Source organism: Pochonia chlamydosporia, chromosome 3 (genome assembly GCF_001653235.2).
Source record: "Pochonia chlamydosporia 170 chromosome 3, whole genome shotgun sequence".
NCBI classification, from domain to species: domain Eukaryota; kingdom Fungi; phylum Ascomycota; class Sordariomycetes; order Hypocreales; family Clavicipitaceae; genus Pochonia; species Pochonia chlamydosporia.
In genome coordinates, this window is record NC_035792.1 from 5,250,567 (window position 1) to 5,275,530 (window position 24,964).

The 24,964-nt window shown below is 49.8% G+C and overlaps 8 protein-coding genes across 8 annotated transcripts; 5 read left to right on the top strand and 3 right to left on the bottom strand.

Moving 5' to 3' along the window:
• Positions 1-482: 482 nt before the first annotated feature.
• Positions 483-821, top strand: VFPPC_17027 (hypothetical protein; the record flags this gene model as incomplete). The annotated part of the gene is made up of 1 exon (XM_018294777.1): positions 483-821. The coding sequence occupies one exon, from the start codon at positions 483-485 to the stop codon at positions 819-821; it is 339 nt and encodes a 112-aa protein (XP_018136355.1).
• A 2,783-nt stretch (positions 822-3,604) lies between these two features.
• Positions 3,605-4,817, top strand: VFPPC_11599 (endonuclease/exonuclease/phosphatase; the record flags this gene model as incomplete). The annotated part of the gene is made up of 3 exons (XM_018289732.2): positions 3,605-3,910; positions 3,933-4,251; positions 4,696-4,817. 3 exons carry the CDS (start codon positions 3,605-3,607, stop codon positions 4,815-4,817), a joined length of 747 nt encoding a protein of 248 aa, XP_018136352.1.
• A 1,804-nt stretch (positions 4,818-6,621) lies between these two features.
• VFPPC_11597 (kinase domain-containing protein) lies at positions 6,622-7,674 on the bottom strand (the record flags this gene model as incomplete). The annotated part of the gene is made up of 1 exon (XM_018289731.1): positions 6,622-7,674. The coding sequence occupies one exon, from the start codon at positions 7,672-7,674 to the stop codon at positions 6,622-6,624; it is 1,053 nt and encodes a 350-aa protein (XP_018136351.1).
• Positions 7,675-8,031: 357 nt separating this feature from the next.
• On the top strand, positions 8,032-8,397 carry VFPPC_17026 (hypothetical protein; the record flags this gene model as incomplete). The annotated part of the gene is made up of 1 exon (XM_018294776.1): positions 8,032-8,397. The coding sequence occupies one exon, from the start codon at positions 8,032-8,034 to the stop codon at positions 8,395-8,397; it is 366 nt and encodes a 121-aa protein (XP_018136350.1).
• Positions 8,398-9,321: 924 nt separating this feature from the next.
• Positions 9,322-11,565, bottom strand: VFPPC_11596 (serine/threonine protein kinase; the record flags this gene model as incomplete). Its single annotated transcript, XM_018289730.1, has 1 exon — positions 9,322-11,565. The coding sequence occupies one exon, from the start codon at positions 11,563-11,565 to the stop codon at positions 9,322-9,324; it is 2,244 nt and encodes a 747-aa protein (XP_018136349.1).
• A 776-nt stretch (positions 11,566-12,341) lies between these two features.
• VFPPC_14936 (myb-like DNA-binding domain-containing protein) lies at positions 12,342-13,963 on the bottom strand (the record flags this gene model as incomplete). Its single annotated transcript, XM_018292701.1, has 2 exons — positions 12,342-13,738; positions 13,804-13,963. The coding sequence occupies 2 exons, from the start codon at positions 13,961-13,963 to the stop codon at positions 12,342-12,344; spliced, it is 1,557 nt and encodes a 518-aa protein (XP_018136348.1).
• Positions 13,964-16,463: 2,500 nt separating this feature from the next.
• Positions 16,464-19,316, top strand: VFPPC_11595 (FluG domain-containing protein; the record flags this gene model as incomplete). Its single annotated transcript, XM_022428767.1, has 6 exons — positions 16,464-16,690; positions 16,785-16,995; positions 17,058-17,471; positions 17,729-17,960; positions 18,038-18,920; positions 19,025-19,316. The coding sequence occupies 6 exons, from the start codon at positions 16,464-16,466 to the stop codon at positions 19,314-19,316; spliced, it is 2,259 nt and encodes a 752-aa protein (XP_022283933.1).
• An 811-nt stretch (positions 19,317-20,127) lies between these two features.
• VFPPC_14935 (hypothetical protein) lies at positions 20,128-20,833 on the top strand (the record flags this gene model as incomplete). The annotated part of the gene is made up of 2 exons (XM_018292700.1): positions 20,128-20,272; positions 20,346-20,833. 2 exons carry the CDS (start codon positions 20,128-20,130, stop codon positions 20,831-20,833), a joined length of 633 nt encoding a protein of 210 aa, XP_018136346.1.
• Between the last annotated feature and the right edge of the window lie 4,131 nt (positions 20,834-24,964).

Sequence of the window (24,964 nt, forward strand, 5' to 3'; positions counted from 1 at the left end):
TGGGACAAATGACCCGATATTACCCGGAAACACACGGGTAACGTTAACTGCCTCAATTGTGCGGGGCTGCAGCTGTTCGGTGTACCTAAACATACTCACGGCGAATGTGATAGGAAGGCAACACCAACGGAGGAACTGTTGGTTTTAAATGGATTGGCGGCCATTACAAAGGCGCCCGGGCGCGCATTTAATATTGCGCGCCCTGCTGACTAATTTTTGCGCGCCCCCCTTTCCGCAAGCACAGCAGTAGTCTAGGGCTGCCGAGCTCCCATTAACTACATACGGAACTCTCCCCTGTAAACATCCCGCTCTTCTTGCAGCTGTTAGTGGCTTGTTAGTGGCGCGGGGTAATTCCAGGCCAGCGACCATGCTTTAGTTCCCCGGCCCTTAACGGGGCACTAACGAACACGAATGAAGGACTTTGGAGAGTTCGACTTCATTTCGAAAGCTAGTCAAGACCGTGCGCAAATGACGATAAGACTATGATACTACGAGACGACAGTGTGGCCTGCGGGCCAACCTACGACCGTCGACCTACAGTACTGACAGCATCACCCTTCTATCTCAACCCTTTCTTTTCAGCACCATCCCTCTACCTACTTGGTAGGTTAGCTCCATCGAACGGCTATGGGCAGATGGGCTCTTCGTCAATGGCGGCGGAGGAGAGTGGCCTGGTGGACAGGCTCCAGAATTCGGAAAGGACAGGTCAATCTACGAAGAACAGATCGAAGGGTCTAAGAAAAGTTTTAAGCCGAGAGTCAAGAGACAAAAACCGACGAGACGAAATGATAAGGCGACAAATTGTGGGGCTTTGGGTGTAAAGAATCAAATGTACGGAAATGTAATTAGATACAGCGTTGAGGCCCTATAGGGGTGATCCCTCCGGGCGTAATACATTACCATTACCATTAACTACATACTTCCTTAAATACAATGCCTCTTGTGCATTACTATCCGTCGCGGCCGCCTCCCAGATCTTACTCATACCTCTTCTCTTAGAGAAGGGGTTATCTTCCATCTCAGCTGCTACTAGAGCCTCAACCCGATGTTCTTCTGCCTTGCTCCAATCAAGATACGCCATCATCTCCTCCTACTCCAATCTCTACAGCCTTTCAGCATCATACATTGCTTGCCCATCTGCTTCCAATCAACACACCACTTGTAGCTTACTTTATCGTACCGTTGAGGCAAACCCACTGCCTTCCGATGTTGTTGGTTAGTTTTGATACTGCCCCGAGGCTGCGCATTATACCAAGCTTGTCTAGCTTTGACATATCTCTCTGGTGAATGGCCCGCGGGTCGTCGTATCTAAGTTCTGGCGCTGCCATCGTCCCTGCCGCCGCTGGCTGGTCTGCCACTGTGTGGGCGACCACTATGCAGTCTGCAACTTCCGCAACTGTAGATGTCTGGCTTGCCGCCACGTGGTCAACCAATCCCTCTATTTCTTGGACTGCCCCTATCTGGCCCGTTTGTGTGAGGCCCGCCAGAGCTTGAACTGCTGTCGTCAGACCTGCCTCTATCTGACCTACAGCTGCCTGAAATGAAATTGCCTCCGTGGCTGCTGGTTGCCACTGTCGCAGCGGCTACCGTCTTGGTTATCTGTGCCGCCACTTCTGTGGCGGATCCTGATAACTGGAAGAGCTCTTCATATCTCAAAGGACATGCCTTCGAAGTCATGATATGGCCTAATGTGTGACATTTGCTGCACTTAGGCTGTGCCTTCGGCCTTACTACTGCTTGAATCAATTCGAATGCACTAGGCTCTCGCCTTGTGCTTGCCATTGGCCGATCGCGCCTCTGGTTAAACTGACTTGGCACTGCTCTAGGCTCTAGCATTGGCTGTGGTTGAGATACATCACGCTTTAAGTGCCAGTGGGGATGAAAGTGCTCTAGCAAGAGGGCTTGCCCTTCTTCCTCAAGCCTCTTTAGTGTATGAACACATGGCAGTCCATATGAGGACGTAAGGTCCTAGTACAGGAAGCCTTGAGTGTCTTTGAAAGCAATTGCCGTTGTTCCAGTACTTTACGCAATGCCTTATGCGACACCCAGCCTCTTATTGCCTCGAACAATACCCCAGAGACGTCAAGTGGCATTGATACTTGCTGAGAAGCCCGCATGTACTTCAGCTCCTTCAGCTGATTTGTTACAGCTGGTCCCATGGCTTGCCAAGCATCAAAGAGATCCAAGGTAGATGTCTTGATATGTGCTTTGATCAATGAATGGATTCCTTCGGCCCTGGGAGATGAATTAGTCTCTCCATCTTCGATCATGCCACAAGCCACCTGCCTTGAGGTAGCCACATTGCCAAAGTGTAAGTGTCTATCGACCCATGCTCTGACGATTCTCTCCTTGAACGGGTCAAGCCAGGTTGTCCTGATATATCCACATGCTTCTGTATATTTTGCACCATATTTTCGCTCAAATAATGTCAGACGCTCTTGGAATGTCGTTTCATTTGGGGAGGCTACAATTGAGTGCCAGAAAGCATAGAATTCATCCCATTTCTCTTCTGCCTGGCTCCCGTCGGCTAGAAAGTAGGGCCGGCAATGTTGTAATACTGCCTTGTTGACGTGCCAAGTGCAAAGCAGGCCCTTGGATAGTGGAAACCAGGCTGCTGCAGCGTTGATCGCGGCCAAGCATCGGTCTGTCAAGACAACAGAGGGAAGTTCGCGCTGATAGAGGGACCTAAGATGCTGCAAAGCCCACGAGTAGTCCTCTTCTGTCTCTCCAGAGAGAAATGCAAAAGCAATACAGAAAGAGCGCTCACAAGCGTCAACGCCAACCATGTCAAGAAGTGGCATCTTGTGCTTGTTTGTCTTGTAGGTACAGTCTAGTAGCAGGATATCGGGATTGCATTGGAGGTAATTGATAGAGTCTGGATGGGCAAAAAAGATTGCTGTAACCCGATTATCTGGATCTAACCGGACCTGACAGCAGAATCCCTCCTCACGCAATTGGTCGACTAGTGCTTGTATACTACTTTGGCCTTCTCGTAAATCTCTTCTTGTTGCCGCAATCTGATTGTAGACATCTTGCTGAGTTTCGAGGGTACTGGAATTATTGTGGAGGTAGGCCCTGGTTTCCCGAGGAGCAGTTCCAGAGGTGGTGAGGCTTGAGATAGCTTTAATATCGTTCTCGCTAAGCTGGCGATGTGCTGGGTGTACAGATGGGTCTTCGCTTGGCGGGTGGTTGTGTAGTGCATATTCCCGGCCTGCTCGATGGCTTAGGACCCAAGAGGTTCCATCTAGGGATTGTTTCGCTAGCACTGACAACTTGCAACCTGTCCCGCGGCTACATGTACGGCGTTTTCGTTCGATTGACGTGCTTGGTGGAAGCTTATTTCTCCTGCGGTGCGCAGGAACTGGCATGGCTAAATAGAGTGCAGATGGTGGGTGCACAGGCGATTACAGGAGCTTTCAGCAAAGTGGCCACAGCATTGGCCGAAGCAGAGGCCAGTATTCAAACAGTGCAGGAGCGACACACTCAAGCAGCAACAAGGCTCTGGGTCAACGTTTGCACACTTCCGCAGACACATCCACTGACAAGATCGAAATACAAAGCTAAACGGCGTTTTGTGTCGCCAATGCAGAAAATCGCCATAACGATGGCAAAGACCAACACGGAACGCTTGGAGACAATCCACGAGTATACTATACCACCTTGGAGTGATCGCATACCCGTAGTGGGCGAGCATTATGACTATGTGGAAACAGACCAGGCACCAAACGACGTGGAAGGTATCATCATCGCCACTGCCTCCTCGCAAAAAGGTGACACAGTGGGAATGGGAGGTGTTGTGCGTGACACAACGATCAATAGTGCTGGCGAGGTGCTGGCTAGCTACTCCGTCACCATTGGAACACGGGATGAGCAGAATCCGTACACGGCGGAACTGGCAGCTATTGCGATGGTGCTTAAATGCATGCCTGCAGGGCTCCATGACTGTCATGACAAGCAACCGATCGGCACTACAAGTTATCCGACGACCACGGCAACAATCCGGCCAGTGCACTATACGCCAGATATACGAACGTACCCAGTATCTTCAAAGGAGAGGCTGCTCTGTTTCACTCATGTGGGTGCCGGCGGAGAACGAAGATTTTACACTAAAAGCGCTCGCCAAGGCAGCAGCGAAGAGAGCGGCAATGTGTGGTGAGACACCAGATGAACGACCATACCAAGCTAGGTCGACAAAGCTACGACTGGCCAAAGTGGCCCAACAGCAACTAGGAGAGCTCCCGGAGGGAGTGGGTAAGTACTCGAAACGAGTTGATGCTGCACTTCCGGGTAGGCACACACGAGCATTGTACGACCAGCTGGAGAGAAGAGAATCGGACATTCTGGTGCAATTACGTACCGGCATGGCAAGACTGCATGGCTTCCTCCATAGAATCGGGGTGGTGGAATCAGACTTATGCGAATGTGGCAAAGCACCTGAAACAATGGAACACTTTCTGTTTCGATGCAGAAGGTGGACAGCGCAACGGGAGATCTTCCTCGATTGCTCATCGGGGAAGATAGGGAATCTTTCATATTTCTTGGGAGGGAAAGCACCGTCTGATGATGACAAGTGGAAGCCGGCCACACGAGCAGTGAAGGCAGTGATCAAATTCGCAATGGCAACGGGAAGACTCGCTCGAGAGCAGCGGCCATAGGACGAGGGAACCTACATGCAATCATACTAACAATAAACAGCCTCGACATTGGCGGACCGTGCTTCAGCTGCTGAGGATAGGACGCTGAACACTTGGGGAACTGGCCTTCAAGCAGGCCTGTCAAGGATCATACAAGCGATGAGGCGGAACCAAGCTGTGTAAGAGAAAACGTGGGGCTTGAGTTGAACCGTATAATAGCTTTCCGACCTGGCCCTCTAGGGTTCTCCCTCCGGGCGTAATAAAATCTGTATCTGTATTGGCCGCCTTGCACCACCGGCGGTGCACCTATTGGCTCCCCTAAAATTGGGCTCCCACTGGAACGGATCGTCGCCCGGATGGCTGACAGATTGGGTTCCCAACTTTCCCCTTCAGATATGGACTTCTCTCCCAGAAGAATGACAGGTTGTCCATTTTTGTTCGGTCGCACCTCAGCATGCTCTCCCTTTCAGAGACCCATGTCTTACACCGAACGAGAAACTGCTCTACTGTTTCCACGGCCTGGGAGCAGTCGCACAAATTGGTATCGGCGGCCTCTTTCCCATGCAGGTAGCTGTTGTGTCTAAACTTGCCTGTCCGAAGCTGTACCAGTATCCTAGCATCATTACTATCCAGTGAAATGTAGATAGTGTGTGTGTGCTTGCCCGGACGCGCCCTGTCGATGTGCATTGAATACCTCGACACTCTCTCGGGGATTGTCTCCTGTTGGTGTTGTAGCCCGGGGAGCCCATACGTTCGCGGGTACGGCATATTTAACCGCAAGAATGACGGGCACCTCATTTAGCTCGGCCGCCTTCAACACTTTCATCGAATCGAATACTTTTCAGTTCTCAGCAAATAGGATCACTACAGTATCATGGCTCTTATCTGTAGGAGGGAACCCTGGTACCAGATTTGGTTCCCCAGCACCCGTATCACAGTTCAAATAAAACAAATAAAAAGGGGCAGTTGGGTGAAAATTTGCAACCCGCTTAGATCAATGCAAGGTGGCCATCCTCGCCATGCTATTCGCACAATACAGGTTTCAAGGCGAGCAAGGAAGGAGCCACGGCAGACAAGCGATTTCCTAGAATGGAATCTACCACCCTGAACCTCGAGAAAAGAAAGCTCAAAGCCGAAAGGATTTTACCAGAAGATGTAGGCAAGCACTCCAAGAGAGTGGATGCAGCCCTCCCCGGTGAACATACTCGACAGTTGTACGATGACAGACCATGGACAGAACGCAACGCATTGGCGCAAATGAGGACAGGCATGGCAAGACTCAACAATTCACTCTACCGAATAAAGGCAGCACCCTCTAGGCAGTGTGCCTGCGGGCATGAGGCAGAGACGGTAGCACATTTCCTATTCCGATGCGCGAGATGGAGCACACACAGAGCAAAGATGTTTCAGTGCACCGAGACACAAAGAGGAAACATTTCATTCTTTCTGGGAGGAAAAGGACCGACGGAGGGGGCAAAATGGACACCAAACTTGCAAGCAGTACAAGCAGCAATACGCTTTGCCCTGGCTACTGGCCGGCTTGAAAACGAGCCAATCCCACACACCTAAACAACCATTCTACACTAACTACCCAACTCAACCTTACCACCACCTCGTGCTAAAAACAGCAGACGCCGCTTCAGTTGCCGTAGATAGGATCCTGAACACTTGGGGAATAGGCCCCAAGCTAGCCCGCTGTGAAGAATGGTAGAGTACGAGAAACCGTAGCGAAATAGCAGAACAAATTGTAAAGAGCAGGAACTGGATGACAAGGACTCATGGGCTTGATTGAGACAAAGGCCAAACTGCAGAATGTACATGTGCCATAGGTTTATAGTGGCCCTTTTGGACTTTCCACCGGGCGTAATAAATGAATGAATGAATGAATGAATGAATGAATACAGGTTTCTGGTCCACTTGATGATAATGTCGACATGCAATGATGTCATGAGGCCAGTAACAACGGTTTCCTCGAATACGAGTCTGCTTAATTCGATTCGTCGCTACAATCGAAGTCCGACAAACGACCTTTGCGGAGTGGCGACTCATCGTTGAAAATGAAGTCAACCAGCTTCTCCAAACCCTGCAAGTCCCCTTCGATCGAACCACTCACGTCATGATCAATCCAGCCTCTTGTCGTGCCACCCTCCAGATCAATGACGATAGCATTGTTGCCATTATCAATCAAAACATTATCTGATTTGACATCCCCCCAGACAATCCCTAGGCTGTGAAGGCCTGCTACTGTCTGCTGAATCTGTGATGCCCATTTCTTCCGCAATGCAATAGGGGTGTCAAAGCTGATCATATATGTCAACGTCCCGGCGCCGCGAACTTCGATTAAATCATACAATAAGCCTTTGGTTTGGCCGTCTGTGTTAGCAACTATGCCGAAGAGTCGTGAGATGCAAAGTTGTCCATATATATCGGAGGCTGCAATTTTAGAGTATTTTTTCACCTCATTAATAGCATCGTATGGTGACCAACATGATTTGTAGAAGTATTCATTGCCGCGGACGCGGACTTTTTGAGGCACGATGTCGTAGATTGATCCACCATCTGCGAAGGGTATCTCGATTTCTCCAGGATAAAAGACTGGAAAGGAGGACTGGAGGAGCCGAATATTCCACTCCTGACATGACGCAGATTCTGGTGAATACGTCGTGACGGTGCCTGCTACTGGGGTCTCATCCACAACACGGTACTCGCACTCGAAAGAGCCGCGCACAGCGAGGTCGGCCAGCGTTAACTTTCCAGTATGAGCTGCTGCTGGTGCCAGCTGCTGGAAATGTGACACGAATACATCGGCGATGTCCTCAGAATATTGCCAGACGTCGGGGTCGTAATCCTCACCTGCAGCAAGCTTATCGAATATCTCGTGGAAAACGCGCAGAGCTTGTGGCGAGTTGACAAAATTCTCTTGGGACACTGTGACATTGAAGCGAAATCCATTCACTCGTATGTTAATGTCAAAGTGATCATCCCCGGTATCCCAGCCGCGTATGTCGTACGGAGGCGTCCTTGGATCATGCGAGAACATGTTGATGTTTATGATTATCGCTGAGTTCAACTGGACCGCTTGGATGGTAGGGATAAGTTGCAGTTATTGGGGAACTTGAGTGTTTATGCCTCAGGCTTCAATCAGCCTCGAAGCTCGCCAGTTCCCACTTCAGCTAAATATAGCAGGCGCCGACTCCACCCATGGTGAGACAACTAAACGCAACTGTTGGCTCACTTGTAGCTTTTATGGCTGGGCCATTTGACGTTAAGCGCGCGCCAACTGAGATCCTCAAGAAGACCTCGACGGTGCCTCTATTTAAAGATGTTCCCTCCTCTTCGTTGAGATAATAGCAGTTCACCTATCGTTTGAGGAATAAGCCGCTTTTTGATTACTCCCATGTGCTACAGAATTGAACGAGTTCGGTGGTGCGGCTGTGTGAACAGGATCTGGAGGCCAGGTCCAAGGACTTGTTCGAGAGCTATCCGGGAAAACCGCGACAGATCTCGGGCTAGACCCTGTTCAAACTTTCGGCACACGACGACAAGAGCCATCGATATTCCCTGCTCGCGGATGGAATGTCGCCTGGCGTTCAAAATGGAAAGAGGCTGGACCTGTTGTCGATGCCAACAATCCGGACAACACACCGCCCGGTGCGACGGGCCTCCCGGGCGAGGCTCCCGTAATGTTTGGGACGTACCTCTGTCCCCATGCTCGCACCAAGTATGCGGGAGGTGTGGCCCTACTGTATTTGATCCAACGTGAGTTGTGCCGGTACAATACAGTACTACCTTAGACGCTCCAGCTTTCTAACGATGATGGCCCAGACAACCTACCGACTAGCTCGTGCACCGTGTACACTTGGTGGTACACTTGAACTCGACGGCATATTACGGAGGCAGTACTCGTTGCAGTCATAAAAGCTGCATGTAAAGTCAAAACGAAGCCAGCAGCCTAGACGTGGGCCAGAAATAGTGGTATCAGTGCATGGCTATAAACCTCCCGCATAGTTGCTGCCGTAGACGACAAATATCGGGCCTACGACGGCCCTTATTGAACGCCTAATGGCCTTCGAGACCCCTCTGCAAGTAGTACATACTTTTGAGCCTTAGTTTCCTGACCATTTCTTGTTCTGTTTTGCTCGTACATTCTGTAGATTCAATAAGTAGTCAACCTGTGCCTCCAGATCCATTGCGAATATCTATGGAAAAGAAATGTTCTTCAAAGCTTCTAACCGCAAGGAGTCAGTCTGCCTCGACCATCCACCCCTGTCCCGTCCAGTGTATTCAACAGCCCCGCCTCGCTTAATTTTACAGGGGTTTTTACCCAGCCTCCGCTTAAGTCCGAAATTTTACTTTTGGATATATTTCTGGTCACACTCGTTATACAGTACTGGGTTATGTTGAAAAGGGTAAACAATAGCTACCGAAACTAAGTTCCCGAACAAATTTCATAATATATTTAGCTTGTGGTTTCTTATTTCACTTTAAGTGTTTACTCAGCCTAGCCTAGCCTAAGGGTCAGGCTGAGGCGAGGCGGGGCTTTTGAATACACTGGTCCCGTCTGTATTCCAAATGTTATGGACTGAGGAAAGTAATTCGTCGTCGCGAGGGTATAACGTGGAGTATATGTATATGGTGTCGCTATCTTTCTGTCCCTTCCAGAGGCAGCCAAAGTCTTGGGCCATAACTACTGGAGGTGAATATCGTGTGCAGTGGTCCGGCAATGTACCAACTTTGCAGCTGATCGTAGCTCTTTCGCCCAGTCATCCTCACATTGCTTGTGCTTCACCCCAAGTTTTCTCTTTCGACCTTGAGTATTCGAGCTCACGGATGTAAGCGGATGACGGCCACGAAACTCTGACCGTTCAAAATCTATCAGCATTACGCTGCCATCTTTTGGATCGAATAACATGTTGCGGGGCTCGGCATCACAGTGAAGAACTCCTAATCTATGAAGTTCCTTCAATGCCGTTGTGACTCTATTAACGAGACTCAACTTGTTAGCTGGGTCAATACATCGAGGGAGAGATTGTCCAGCCCAGCTAAGAAATAGGAAGCTGGTGTAGACTCCACCATCATAATGGCATGGGCTTATTAAATCGACGATACCAAGACATACTGGCACGTACTTGCCCTGAATTGGTTGAAGTCTGCAATAAATTTGGCTTTCGCGAGCTAGAAACTTCTGATCGAATCTTTCCATGCCCTTTGCCACAAATGTGTAGCCGTAGGCCGACAGTCGCACCTTAAATAGAGCCCCCCGCGATCCTGATAAGTAGAGCGAAATACAATCTGCACCAGGACCACGGTCTCTTGCAAGCTGGAAGCGTATGAGACGAAGAAACTTAGCCTGAGCGATGTGAACCCTGCCGTGATAATGCGCGTTAGGGCAATCCTCATCAATAGGCCCTCCATGTGCTAACCCAAAGAGACATCGTTGAGTGCAATATAGACGGTCTTCGATATGGACCTGCCTTCTGCTTTCCTGCTGATGTCGACGACTTTGGCGCTGTTCACGCTTTTGGGCACTTTTACCGCTAGCATGGCCTTCTGTTGCGGCTGACTGCGCTTGGTTCTTGCCCTTGTGGGATAATTTTAACGTAGGAGAAGGAGGATCATATTCATCCTCGTCTTCCGAACGCGCTGACCTCGTAACCGGTGGTTGGCAGCGGGAGCGGGTTCGAATGGGCGATCGAGTAAATCCTTTCCAACGCTGAGGCTTGTAAGGCGATGCACGAGGTTCCTTGCCTTTTCGTTCTGACGGTGGAATTTTACTCAGTATATCTTCGTATTCAACATCCCACCGCCCGAGCTTTTCGGCATCGTCGTGCCATGATTCTGCAGGTGGGGTAGCCAACAGAGCCTGGACAAGGAAGGCGAATACCTGCGCAGCAGCCGTGCGATGGAGCCTGTTCTCATCGTCATCCATAACATCTTGTTTTGGCACACACGCAGCGCAGTACACTATGCTTGGATCATCCGGGATATAAAGGAAACCGAAAGCTTGCCCGGTGCAGAAATAGCCATATGGAATGCCTTTGCCAACCATGTAGGAGAAGAGTTGCGTGACGACCGCAGCGGTGAGGGCCTTAGCGTGAAAAGTGAAGTCCTGGCCTTCTTTGTTGATCACATCACGTTCCGGCCAGATCTCCGAATTAAGCCCAGTGGTAATCTCGTCAACGCTCAGCTTGTGTGGTGCCTTATATTCAATAGCAATCGTTGGAATATTTCTGCCTTCCGAAGTCCTATATATGCAAAATTGGTCTGCCCTGTTGCCCTTCCCTTTCGCCCTTCGTCGTGGCTTTTGGCCCCGTGCTTTCGTCGTCGATGCTGATGGCGGGGCACTGGTGACGTTTTCGCTTATTGACATACGTTCCATGGATTGAAGAACTGAATCGCTACGCTCCCCGAGGTTTGTATGACTCTCAAAAGTCACGGTTCCCTTGAGGCCAAGGCTTTCTCGCAAGATTGGGTCTTTGTAGATCTCGTCAACCAGCTTCTGAACAGCATTCTCAACAACATCACGTTCGAAGTGCCGGAGACCAATTTCGCTACTAACTGGTTGGAGGATAGATTTGACGTATGATAACTGATGTTGAGACGGATACACCGTTTGGGCAGAGAAACCCGGGCTAACAGATAGCCTTTCCCAGATCTCCTGTTGCCTCACTGGAAAATCCTCCCATGGTATGATGCGGCGAGGGAATATTCGGCCGGCTGGGTTGGTCGTGTCGCCTTGTGTTGTCAAGGAACGGTCTGTGACGACATCAACAGCGATATCAAGCGAGTGGCAGGCCTCAAGATACTGCTGGAGAGTCTGTGGCAATGACGCCTTTGCCAATCCTTCAGCTTCTTCGCGGCGGCGTTGTTCTTCTTCGCGTAGACGCTGTTCCTCCCGAAGTAAACGGCGCAACTCTTCGATTTCGTCCATTTATGTTTCCAGAAAGGTGGTGGTGAATGCAGCAAGGGTTAAGTGACGTTTGAACCGCGAATGAACTGACAAGGTGTCATTTTGCTTGTGTAGTGTTTGTCAACAAAGCGCGTCACATGGTCGGGTACGCGTCCCTTAGTTTTTGGTTTTGGTGGCACAATCAAACTCCAGTCCCAGCATGACCCCACTATTATCCGCCAGAGTCCATTACCATGCCTCCCTGCACCATACAGTTCAAAGCAACCGAGATAGAAGGCTGTCAGTCAAGTCAAAAGTGCGGGCTATAACAAGCCAGTGTACAAATTCAATGAAGACAGGGAACTGGTCAAGTTCGCTCAGTAGGGTGCCTGGTGAATAGTTATTTGCGCTTCTATCAATTAGTATATTTCTTTCTGGTGGCTGCAGACACTGATCGACAAAAATGAGCATTTTGATTTGTCTGGCAACTCTAAACAATGTGCAGCAGACCCATACAGCAGAGAAGTATTAGTATCCTACAAACCACTTTCAGCGACGATTAGCATTGGCCCTATTCATTTTTATTTAATTTTTATTATTATTATTATTAATTTTTTTTTTTTTTCCTTCTTCTTCTTCTTCTCCCTTTTTTTTTTTCTTTTTTCTTTATTTGTTTTCGCTTGAGAGCAACACGCCGAACCACCGCTTTACGAAGTGAATGTAGAAAATCAACCGTAACGACACACAACACCGTAAATAACCACGGAGCTTGTAACTTTATAAATATTAATCTTGCTTACCAAGAGAAGTGCGGTAGATCACGCTTTCTCGCGATTCTTCAGCTTTGTACAGTACCGCACTTGAAGCGACTCCTTTGATCGCCTATGGAACTGGTTATCATGCCGCTCCTGGATTTGCGTCCATGTAAGTTGCTCCTCCTCCTTCAGCGTTTTGATAAGATCGTCTTCGTCTGAAGTAAATTTTGCCCTAGTGGTGGACATTTGCGTGTTCGCTCGACGAACATCGAATCTAGCCGACTTTGAGTTTTTGAGCTTGGAAGCAATCCAAGATTCTGACTTATTTTCCCTCCTCCATGCTCGTAGACGGCGTTCTTCTAGCTGTGATAACTGACGCTGCTGACCAGATAGATTCGTGACTTCGACTTGGACGGCTGACCTTTCGTCACCTTCGTCGCTGGGGGTATATGTATCTAACGTCTCTCCGCAACTGCTGGTGTCGACTCTAAATCCGTTTCCAAGACCGTAACTTGAGTTGGAAATGTCCCCCACGGGCTCACATCCCGTACTGGGCACATCCTCGTCCAAAAGATGCTGTAACAATGATAATGATTCTAGGAGGGCCACGCGTAAAGTCGAGCATGATTTGCATTTGCTAGCTTGCCTCATATATTGCATTCTGGGTAAATAATTCGTCTCCTGCGGTGCAGCACATGCTGAACAGCTTGCCTCTGCTTTATTGGATTGACGTGGTATGGCTTCCTCGCGGCGATGAGAGCTGCACTGTCCCGAGGGGCACGTTGGCACAAAAGCAGGAGCGTCCAATTGAATGCTTGCATGAGGGCTGAGCAAAGACTCATTGTGGGCTGTGGCAGCATCTAAGCCGCGCATTGAATAAGGTATAGCGGCACTTTCTCCTGAGTCATTATCGTCCAAATTGCTGTTATTATCCTCGGTGGTTCCATGCGGTGAATGACTGCTTTCATCAGGGAGGGTCAACTTTGGCCGCTTCCTCTGCTGTTCATTAGTTGTCTCAACAACGTCATGGTCATGTTCTAGCTGCAGGTTTGACTTGATGTTGTTTGGCTGCTGATCAGCCTGCAGCCAACACGAAACGCTCACATGCCCGCCACACGGACTGTCTGGCGAAGGGGTTTCAGTCCTTGCTCTAGTAGTAGGTCGGTCTGGAGATGGTGGAGATAGCGGACATATGAAGTGATTGTTGTTGTTCCATGACGACCATCGTGAGTCCACGGCGGCATCCTCTTCAGGACCGGGAAGCGATTGCACTTCGGCCGGTTGCCAACATCCGGTTGGCGCTGACTGCACTGCAAGGCTGATCGAAGTTTGAGGATGCTCGTGCACCACTCGGCTATCCTCGTTAAAAGGAGAGCAGCTATTCTCGAGCTGCGGAGCCACACATGAGTCGTTGGACCAATTAACAAGCGTAGGATTAATAAACATCGTATCAATTAAGTCTAAAAAATGTTAGCGATGTCTTCAGTTCCGATATTTACTCCCACAAAACGGTCACTCATAATACCATGATTCTCTGATGACGTCTCAGTTACTGCCTCGCATTGCCCGGGATTCTCGTGAGATACCAACCCCCTCGAATGCGTCTTAGGCATAAAGACCTTCTTCTTTTTTTGCAGCCGTTGAAGGCTTGGATTATAGGACTTGAACTTCAGCGGTTTGTTCATGATGCAATGGAGAAAAAATGTCAATGAATTTTCTAGAAGAAATTCAGGATCAAAATATTGGAGAGGGAGGAGGTGCTACTGATATAAACGGCAGGGGATGTCGGGCTCCAACCGAGGATAGCATATTCGTGCCGTGCCCCAATCCTCACACTAGGAGAGAAAGCGGACCGTTCCGACCTGAATTATACCAGTCATTCCCTAAGTAGTCGGCTCCTTCCTGTCATTTCCTGGCTGTTCGACCCCCTTCATGACAGGCCGTGACAACAAATCAAGACTGGTGATATGAGCGTTTCCGGCCTACAAAATCCCGCGGAGCCAATCGCAACACGTACGCTGCTAAAATGAACACAGGAATACATGTCGCGATGCATACTGTGGCTGGCTGATCAACATCGTCGGCCAATCCCTTGGTCGAAGAAGACGCGAATGTGACAAACGGTCCGACTCCGCTGTTCAGGGGTGGCAGGTTCGTCACCGTGTTGTCTGTTACAGCTCGTGGAAAATTAGCGAGCCTTGCCTGTCTTAGCAATGCAAACAAAAGGGGCGTGCACAAAAAGTGAGGCGAACTGGTGTCGTGCCATCTGCAAGCCGACAATACATGACCGCATTCACTTGCCAAGTTGATGCAGGTTGACCTCTCAGTGTACTTCAGGTCCAGTGAATATTGTTTCCAGAAGTCATTGTTCGTTCTGTTGCAGACATTCTTGAGAGCGAGCTGCGGAGTTATTTGACGCGAATCAGGTGTCCCAGATCTCACAACTTTGACAGTCTTTGAACATGCGCTCTCCAAATCCGCGGAAAACCATCCTCGCCTGGGGCTGGTCGAGGCGCCTTTGGTCGTCTATTACTTGATCGAATAGATGGAGCAAACTAGTCGTCAAGTCAATGATGGACCAACGTACTCCATGAATATCCAGGGAGTCCGTTGGTTGACCAGGTTCGTAGTAACCAAGCCATTAGTGATTGTGCGGACCAAGTTAAAACCGTGAGGTGTCGGCTTCTACATCCGAGTCGTAAGCTGCCTTCTGTTGGTTCTCACCCTCGATCGGTCCCCGAAACGAGGCTGCCTCCATCCGCAGGAGAAGGATCGAGACTGTCATCGACCCAATTTCCTGTCTGACTCTGCCGCCAATCTTGTCATCTCGATGCTTCTCTTAGATGAGTGTCGCATTGATTACCCTCCTTGAACCCCTGGCATAAGTCCCAGTGCGACGATGAGTGCAGATACGAGCTGCCGGCCGAAACACGTCATCCTTTATTCCCATGCTTGGATGGCCTGTGATAGTCGCTTGCAAAAGTTCTTGCCTTCTTGGGTAATTCTGTCGGGGCATGGCGTGTTCCCGGGGGTGTCGGGACTCCTGCGTTTGCCAGTGTCATCAGAAATGTTCTCCCCTTCGGGTAATATTTGCAAGAGGTCTGTGAGGTTGGTCATCTGGTCATCTGGTCATTTCGAACCAACCACATCCAATCCGCTTTAAACAGGTCTGGTGAAGATTCCAGTCACTAGTGGCCAGCAAAAATCCTGAGCTGCGCCCCAGGCACCCCGTACTTGTGAAAAAAAAAGAGATACGGAAATCATCAAAGCGTCAGAGGAACCAGTGCTTCGGCTGCGTCATGCGGTTGTAATGTTCCTCTTGTTCATCATGTCGATCGTGGTGTTGCGGGCGGCGTAAAGATTGATGAGTAAGCCGGCGCTTAACCAGAAGAGAAGTTGAAAAGATAAATTGAAGAGACTCGGTAGTACTTGTGGACGGAGGTGGCGGGGCGGTCACTTTATAGGCGACGCAAAAGCGGCGAGCGAAGGAGGGGCTGAGAACTTCCCGATAAGGGAACCACCGAAAGTGGTGGGCCAAGACCACCATTTCCCGAGGCGGGCAAGCCGTCGTTTTTAATACTCTTTATAGTTAGTTATTCTTTTAGAGTTTTTAAGAAAATTAAGATATTATCTAACGTAAGTGTATAGCGAGTGAGACAGCATAGCGAGTGAGACACTATACAAGTACATATAAAGTTATACCCCTATTAAAACTACTCTTTATAAATGCAAGAAGCGCTGCTGAGCCCACCAGATCTGGTGGTTTGTGCCGCCGCTTTTGGTGGTGTCAGACAATGAGGGACAGCCGCCCAAGGCGGGTACACTGTACTTCCATTCCCCTCCGCCCCCCACACCTCCCAGGCACTGGCACCCACCGTCCCCATCCATTCCAGTGGCTGGGGCCCCTGTCCAACGCTGCTCCTGCTCCCATGACTAATTCGCTGCCGCGTGTTTCAAACCGTCTCCAAGCGCCTTGGTCATTCCCCTCACAAACATCCAAATATAGTCGGCGGCTCAGGTTGGCTCAGGACAAGTATGGCTGTTCCCGTCCATAAAGGGCGTCCATCGCCCTCGTTTCTCTCTTCTCACTACGTCTGTTGGATTTCCGGCCAGCCGCCTCCAGATCGATCTGTCGCGAGTCTCGCCAGCTGTCCTTCCTAGCACAGTCCTATCACGATGCCCAGTATGGCCGTTCGTCGATCCAAGGCAAATGGTCCGCCTAGTCATCACGGCAAGTTTGCAGAGCGGTTCGCTGCCAAAGAGGCGCAGAGGAAAGCTCCAAAGCCAGCGCCGCTCTCGGCCGAGGAACATGCAGCAAACCGAAAGCGATTAAGCAAAGTTCGTTTCGTTAAGCCAAAGTACTCGGAGGAGACGATGATTAATCTCGCTGGCATTTTCAAGAAGTGGAACAGGTATGCTGCCACGGTCCACAAGCTCTATCGAGTCCATCACTCAACATATGTTTTAAATGGAGCATACTCGTGGCACTGACACGGAATACACCAGATACTGTGACGAGGCCGGAGTTGGGGATTGGGAGGAAACGATCCGGTCTCTCGGACCAGAAACAACCATGGACTTCTTCCTCTTCGTATGCGGAAACTACAAGGTGAAATCCTGGGGTTCGACTGAGGAGTATATCAGACAGTTCCAACAGCTTTATACCACCGTCACGGGTCAATACATGAATCGAGCCCACAGCAAAGCAGTATACAATGTACCACTAACACCTTCCCACACGGAGCCATCATTGTTCATAACATGCTGACAGTTGGTCAGTATCACCATAATGTATTAGTTCCCAGATTTCGCCTGCGTGCGCCGAATATTGATGGCAAAGCTGTCTTGAATGTCGACAGTCTGCGAGTCATTTTGACCTTCAACATGGCCTATGACGCCGGCACATTTGACCTCGAGCGGCACCGCATTCAACTAGCTGCTTGTTACCAAATCCTATGCTATACTGGTGCGCGGCCGGCCGAACTAGTAGATGGTGAAAGGAAGAAACCCAAGAATGGTTCCGTAGAAAGGCTCTTTGGGAAGAAGGTCGTCCAGGCAGACGGTGATACGTCGGAGGATGCAGCGGATGCCTTGGTCGAAGAATCGCAGAAGGCCGAGGAGCTACTCTCCATGGAAACAACAAAGCGTGGACGGCCAAAGGCACTTTGTTATGAAGACATTCTTATGATGCTCGTTCGTCATCCGGCCACAGGTCTTCCTGTCTTGTCAATGGCCATAAAGTTCGTTCATCACAAGGGTGCTGATAGAAAGCCCAAACCGTACGAACCCCATCTCTCGCCTACGTAAGTAGTAAACGAACTGATGTATCACAGGACTATTTTCTTCTTCACCCCGAGCAAAAAATTAATATTTTGCCCCATAACAGTCATTCTCGCCCTTGCGCTGCATGACCATGCCTTCGACGCCGCGAGCTTGACTGATGCATCCAGTGTGTTCGAATCACAGATCTGGGGTCCGCTGCGTGCACGCCGCTGCGGTGGAAAGAGGATATGCTCAAAGTGCCAATTTTCCGCCGCATTCGAGGCTGTGACCTCTCCACCTACGAGCCTATGCCGTATGCAAAGCTCAGTTACGATATGGCGCGGCAAAGCCTTGATTCCGGGCACGAGAAGGCCTGGACACCAAGATTTGCTCGCAGAGGCGCTGCTAATGCTGCCAATGGTGAGTGAACCTACCGCTCACCTTGACCTCCAAATCAGTCATGTGGAGGATTCGTGCTAAACAAATTTGTTTGCTAGGGGACGCGCCGGATTCCGTTCGTGACCAGATGATGCGGCATGATCCTAGGTTTTCTACCTTCTTTAGTGCGTACCTAAACGAGAATGCGAGGTTCGACCTTCAAAATGCCTTTTTGGAGGAAGAGAAGCAAAATCAGTTATTTCGGATGTTTGCACACGTTAGTCTCACTCGAGACCCTCGAGCGACGCGCGATATGGTACCAGACGAAGCATGGGCTCAGGTGCCACCTGATCCGGATATCACGGAACTAGAAGAGGAGCGTGCGCAACTAAAGCAGGGCCGGTATCGAATCGCCGGCTGTGAAAATGAAGAGAAAATACGGGAGCTCACAGAAAAAATCAGAGCGAAAAAGGCAGAGCGAGAGAAGCGGATTGTCAAGGACTATCGCGAGTATTACTTCTACCATCGTCCGACCTGGGACATCGAAGCGCAAGCCCGCGGGGAGGTGGAAGAGCAGTATGAAGAGCCTGTTATTGACCTCATTGTTCCCGAACGCGTCAGACTAGCTGAGATGCTCTGCTTTCAGCCCAAAGACTTGACGGAAGAACAAATTTCTCGCTTGAGAATCGACGTGGTCGACCTCATGGTCGCGCTTTGCGACAAAAGGGACACTGGCAAACCCCGTCAGTCTCAACCAAAACCTCCCGTGCAAGTTCCTATCCACCAATTTGTCAAAGAAGAGTCTCCTGCGTTTGAAGCCTGGTGCAGAGCCGATCCCTTTCCTCTTCTTATGAACGCAAGCCAGTGTCCCGATTGTATCGGCGACGAGCGGCTGACGACTGCCGAGCGCACATTTCAGTGGTGTCGTCCAACAATACGAAATGACCACTTCGACGACCAGCATCTGACAGAACGGGAGTCCGCCGTGGCTCAAGGTGTCGCGTTGGCATGCTATCATCCCAAATGCAGGAACGAGGCTTTTCAGCACTTGGATCATTTTCGGAATCATGTCCAGTCTGTCCACAAAGTTTCATTGAGAACGACAGAGCAGGTGAACAGGAGACGCTCGAAACAGGGGCAACGTCGCATGACGACACGTGGGAGGAAAACTCAGCTCCGGCAGAAGGACCTGGAGGGGCAGGTGCTGGTATGATGGCTGCTGGCAGCCATCGCGACATCAATCTTGAACAGCCGTTCATGGATGTAGGGTCGCAGGTCTGTGGTTGCAGTCTCCTGATTCAGACAATGGGTCGAGATACCATGAAGCAATATCATGTTACTGGGTATGGACACGTTCAGGAGATCACAGTCGCCTCATGCGGCGTTGCGATCAGATGAGCCGTCGGTATGATGCTGATGTCTATATTTTCTCTTGAGCGAAACTATCGGCAATACGACTACAACTCAACCACCAGGGCCCAACATTACCCAATACAAGTCACGAGCTTGTGAGTGTGAGACGCCGTATGTGATAGCCATATAGGTACAGACCATTGAATAGGAGAAAGCATGTCCACCGGTAATCAGACCATCACCTGCAGACTTTCAGATGACACAAAGGAGCACCTCTTGTCTGACAGAGGTATTCTGTTGCACAAATTCAGCTTCCTGTCCCCACAGTCTTACTGTTACGTAGATGGCGGACAGTATTTGGCTATGATATGCTTGCACCCTTTTTTGTTCTTATTTGGCGAACCCAAGCCAGAAATTTTTACCTGCCAACCGTTAAGTTTCTCATTGATGAAGTTTCTTTCCTTCTGTTGGTCGAAATGAGTCTGTTGACAATTTTTCAAGACTGTCCCACTGAGGCAACTAATTTTGTGCAGGACAGAGGTCAGAAGCGTTGCTTGGGAATGAGGACTAGGGTGCTGTTTGTCTTTTGGCGAGACGGTGCGTGAGACAAAAGCCAAGGCCAAGCGAAGTGCAGGATGGAAAGTCGCGTGTATATACTGTTGGTCGCACCCTTTCACAGCCGCAACAATTTTTTCTCACAACATCAGTATAATTTTTACAGGCATTTAATACATGGGAAGCCCAACGCTGTATCTTCCGGGACGATTGTCAAGTACATACTCCTCGCTAGTTTTCCTGCTTTGATATCGGCACGTTGTGGCTTTGGCAACTTGGGCCTGCTGTTACAGCCGCGACAATGGCAACAACTCCGCAGCCCCCTCCATTCAACAATGAAAATGCTTTTAAGGAGCTCACCCGTATCATCAAAGATGGGTTTAAAAGCTTAGAGCAGATGATCAGTCAGCTCGATTCGAATGAGCATGCTGAACGTGACAATAAGGGTAAGTGACTTGCACAAACATTACCCTCGCATCAGCCTTCACTGCCATAACGTTGGCTGAACCTCTCTTCTAGCTACGGACTCGAAAGCTGAGCCATCTGAGGTTACTGACCAAATGGATATGGCTGAGCTATCGAATATTGCGATTTCACACGTACACGAACAGCCTAAACCCTTCCGCTTCAATGAGCTACCGCTCGAGTTGCGTTTAGAAATCTGGAAGATGGCGATGCCAAGCAAGCGCATTTTTGAACCGTGGGTTATGCTCCGGCAACCACATGCTCGATACCAGCTCAACCCGGAAGATCCACCGCTTGTGAAGCTGAAAAGGAAACACCCACCGCCTGCGTTGCGGGCTGTATGTCATGAGTGTCGGCGGGCCAGCGACATGGTCGGTGGCTTCAAGTTCGGGCGTGCAGGTAATAGACGCCAAGGGTGCTGGTTTAATTACTACAATGATATTGTTTTTATCGACCCCAATATGATGGATAATGTGCATCACATGGACCTGAGATGTGTGAGCACTCTAGGGTTTGTCCACTTAGAATTCAAGACCGAGTAGGGTTGTAGAGAGATTCTCGAAATGGCTGTTCAGGACTCACCGAATTGTCGGACCGTCGTGTTCTATTTCGATCAGGAGAGCTACCCGATTTTGGGTACCGCAAAGTTTGATCGACTATCAGACAGCGACTTAGTTGGTAACTATGAATTTTCTGGACGATTTGGCCTCCCAACCGGAGTAGCTGACTGGGGACATCTCCGGCAAGCTGTGTGCAATATTTGGGACGAGCATCTGATCCAACTACGATGAGACAAGGCTTTGATGCCGTCTCTCGTTGGCTTTGAAGTGATAGGTAGACAGCGCTTGCGTTGACCAATCGGCCCTGTACTTAAAAATAGTGGTGGTTGGAGTCGCAGAGTCGTACACCAGAGAAATCGTACAATTAAAACGTACGCTCGTGTAACTGGCATAGTCCTGTTTGTATTTAAATCGCCAAATAAATAAAAGATAACAAAGGTCCACTTTAAGCAGGGTACTGCACACTGGCCTCGTAATGTGTCCATTTCTCTTGCTTCTTGCACTACGTCTTGTATTTCGAACCCAGTAGACTCAAGCTCCTCCTCTTGCCTTGGAAGAAGCTCAATGCCCACTGAAGGCTCTTAGGAAACGAGGAAACAGCTGTGGGCAGCCATCTGTGACAGACAGCGGGCCTCTGGGGACGCAGGGCTTGCCATCCGCCGTGGACAGCAGCGGGGAGCTCTCCATCCACTGGGGACAGCGGCAGGGGTCTTGCCATCCGCCGTGGACAGCTGCGGGCACTCGCCATCCACTGAGGACTATGGATGGTAGAGTACGATCATTCAGACATCCTTACTAGGCTCCTTCAACGTGAAAGTTTCACATGTCCCCCACAAGGCTGCGATCTAATGCGCGCAGCCGAGACGACTAGGCGCAGGACCGACTAGGTCTGTTTGGTGGCAGAAGCATGTGGAGAGCAGTCTGCGGAGAGTAATCTGTAGGCAGCAGTCTGTGGAGAGCAGTCTGTGGGCAGAAGTCTGTGGACAGCAATCTGTAGGCAGCAGTCTGTGGGCAGCAATCTCTGGAGAGCAGTCTGTGGGCAGAGGTCTGTGGGCAGACGCTGATTCCTGGGACGCTCAAGGCCTGGGACGCTGATTCCTGGGACACTCATGCCTGGGACGCTCAAGGCCTGAGGACAGCAAACTGTGGGCAGAAGTCTGTGGAGAGCAGTCTGGTGGCAGCAGGAACGACTGGTCCTAGAGACGACTGGTCCTGGAGACGACAGTTGTGAGAACCCAATTCTTCGATCTGTGATCTAAGTTTCGCGGGAATCAACCTCGAAAAGACAAGGATTTTAGATCTAATATCTAAGATCGAAATCCGAAGAAACCAATGGACCAGGTTTGCCGCGCGGGTAAATTAGCGAATGCTATAGCGGCATTTAATTGGCCGTGTCCCTGGGGCAAAGCGGCCAGTGGCTGTTGGCCAAGTACACGAGAAGCATACAGCATGCGCCTGAACGAAACCGCACTAACTACAATTTTTTGACAGCATACTTTGGACAGCATACTTTGGACAGCATGAATTTCGGGGCAGCAGCCACGAGACAGCAGCGTGCACTGGTTAGCATACTGCATCCTGTCCTGTTAATCGGGACGGCATGTCCTTGCCTTCCACAGTTGACTGCCACTCATCGGCTAGTAAGTTAACCGACTGTGCCATACTACCCGCAAGGCAAATTGGCAAGCCCGTATACTATTGGAGCCTGAGGTCGAAGATTTGCACCAGCAAAATCAGGAAATAACCTTGGCATCGAGGAAATAGGCTTATATCTTATATACTACGATAGTCTGCATAGAAGCCAGTTCTGGCTTCAGCCAAATTTTGATCCACCCACAACTGCCCCAGGGGAACAGGACATGTTTAATACAATTCATCTTGGCTTATTCTGGCTGAGCATAGATCTTGAATAGGAGCAGTTCCGACCCGGAGCATATCGCTGGTGATCTGGTGTAGGTAGCTAGCGACATCCTTTTGTTGCTCCAAATGAGTTCCTAATTGAGTCAACAAGAATGGATGCCAAGTTTTGCCCATCTCTACTGAAAGTAGCTTGGAATGTTTTTTCGCCACATAAGAGTGCGTATTGGCTACTATCTGCAATCACGTCAATTAGGACAGCGGGTTCCTACCATCCACAATACGCTGTCCCGCACTGGCTAGTATTGGTAGTCCGCTGTCCGATCGATGCTGTCCCAAATAACGTGCTGGCATTGCACGGAGGTCACATAATGTAGGCTGGCACATGATGCATATCTTGTTTAAGGGGATGTCATTGTCTATTGCGCTTGCGAGGTCTGCTTCCTCACGTCCCTTTCTATCAACTGTCCACTCACATGTTTGGGCCTATGATGGGCTGGCCTAAATAAATACCCAAACCGAACTGCTCTAACCAGAATTTCCTGACAGCAGGTTTCTGCTAACAGGAAATATCAGCTGCCAATGAGCCGCCAGCATGTACCAGTGGCGAGCACATTGTTGCTGGCCCATGCAGGAGGACAGCCACATATTGCCCCTACTGGCTGGATGGACTAATCCGGTGCCCAGTAGGAGCCATCCCAAATACGCCGTCCCGGCGGTGCTAGCCAGAGTTTTGTGCTGGCACACTTTGGACAGCCATGGATTTTGAGCCAGCAACCAAAGGTTGGCTAGGATCGGTGACTGGCATGTTGGTGCCGCCACTGGAAATGGCTAGGCCCCGCATACCAGCCCCTGGTCACTCCAGGCGTACACATCGGCCCCCAAACGGCCCCATGGCCCTATGGCACCAAAGGCAACAAGGCGACAAAGCCTCTGATGGTTGCAGGATAACCGGGAATGAATTGGGTTGAAAAAGAAACAACAATCTAGTGCCAAAGGTCTATATATACACATCAGCTAGATTCCCCTCACTTAGAAAAGTGAGGATCTATATCCACTTCCAGATGACCCTTAGCTTGCACCTTCGTGACAGGTTTCACGCCCTGTCAGCTCTGAATAGCAGCGTCTCACAAGCGGACATCATAAAGGGTCACTTCATCACATTACAACGTGCTGTAACATACTTCGTACAGCGACACAGGAAAGCGTCCTTGTAGATACATCCCGTTCTAACGAAAGGCCCATAGCGCAGCCCGCAGGGGCGGTCTACTTGTGCCTTGAAACACGAAGTGAGAAATTCCTCCACTCTGACCTCATCGACTCTGACACCTATTAATACTTCAGTTAGTCACATCTTACGCCCAGCTCCACCGCCAGCCTTGACCTTCGCACAGCGCTGAGAGGTTGGTGCGTCTTCCCCAAACCCCCTGTCACCTTCACACCACTCGGGCTCTCGGGCCATCACGCCATGGAATCGACAGCCGAGTGCAAAATCGCCGTGGCGGCACAGGACGTTAACGCTCCTTCCCCATCTACACGACGACGGTCACGCAAAAGAAAACCGACTGTCACCGTTCGGGGTATGATGCGATCGCCCGAAAGCGCTGGTAGTTCAAACAGTCTTGCGACGAAGGCTCCAAAACTGACTGATATTGTAGAAGAAGCGACAAGGGAAACAGATAGTATGGAGGATGATAATGGATTGATGCTTGAGAAGTTGTTAGAAATGCAAAGTGGCGTACTCGAGGAGCTAAAAGCAATGAAAAAATGTGCGTCCGCGGCAGACCAGAAGGCACTAAGCCCAGTGATGGATAGAAACGTATTGAAACTGAAACAGAGCTCAGTGTCAGTTTCAATCACTGAAACGGAGGTCTGTTCCGATTTCGTTTCATATGTTTCATATGTTTCATACTTATCCTTCATCTGGCCGAGAAGCAACGTATGAACACGCTGTAAACTGGATAACTTGACCAATTATCTAGTTACTGAACTTGAATGACAATCGGCGTGACAAAACTCATCCGTGATGCCCTTCTTGCGCGGTTTGTCGAGGTCAGGTTTCGCATCGTCGGATTTACAAAGTGGGGCTGACATTTCAAAAGTTCCGAGTCTGAGTTAAGTTCAGCATAAAAAGAGCGCTTTAAACAAGTGTGGTGGCATTTCAAAGCCAGATATGGAGATATTAAACCAGAGAATTGAATAGTGACATTTACATTGGGAGTTATGGCGATATTTATACTATATACTGAAACTTAC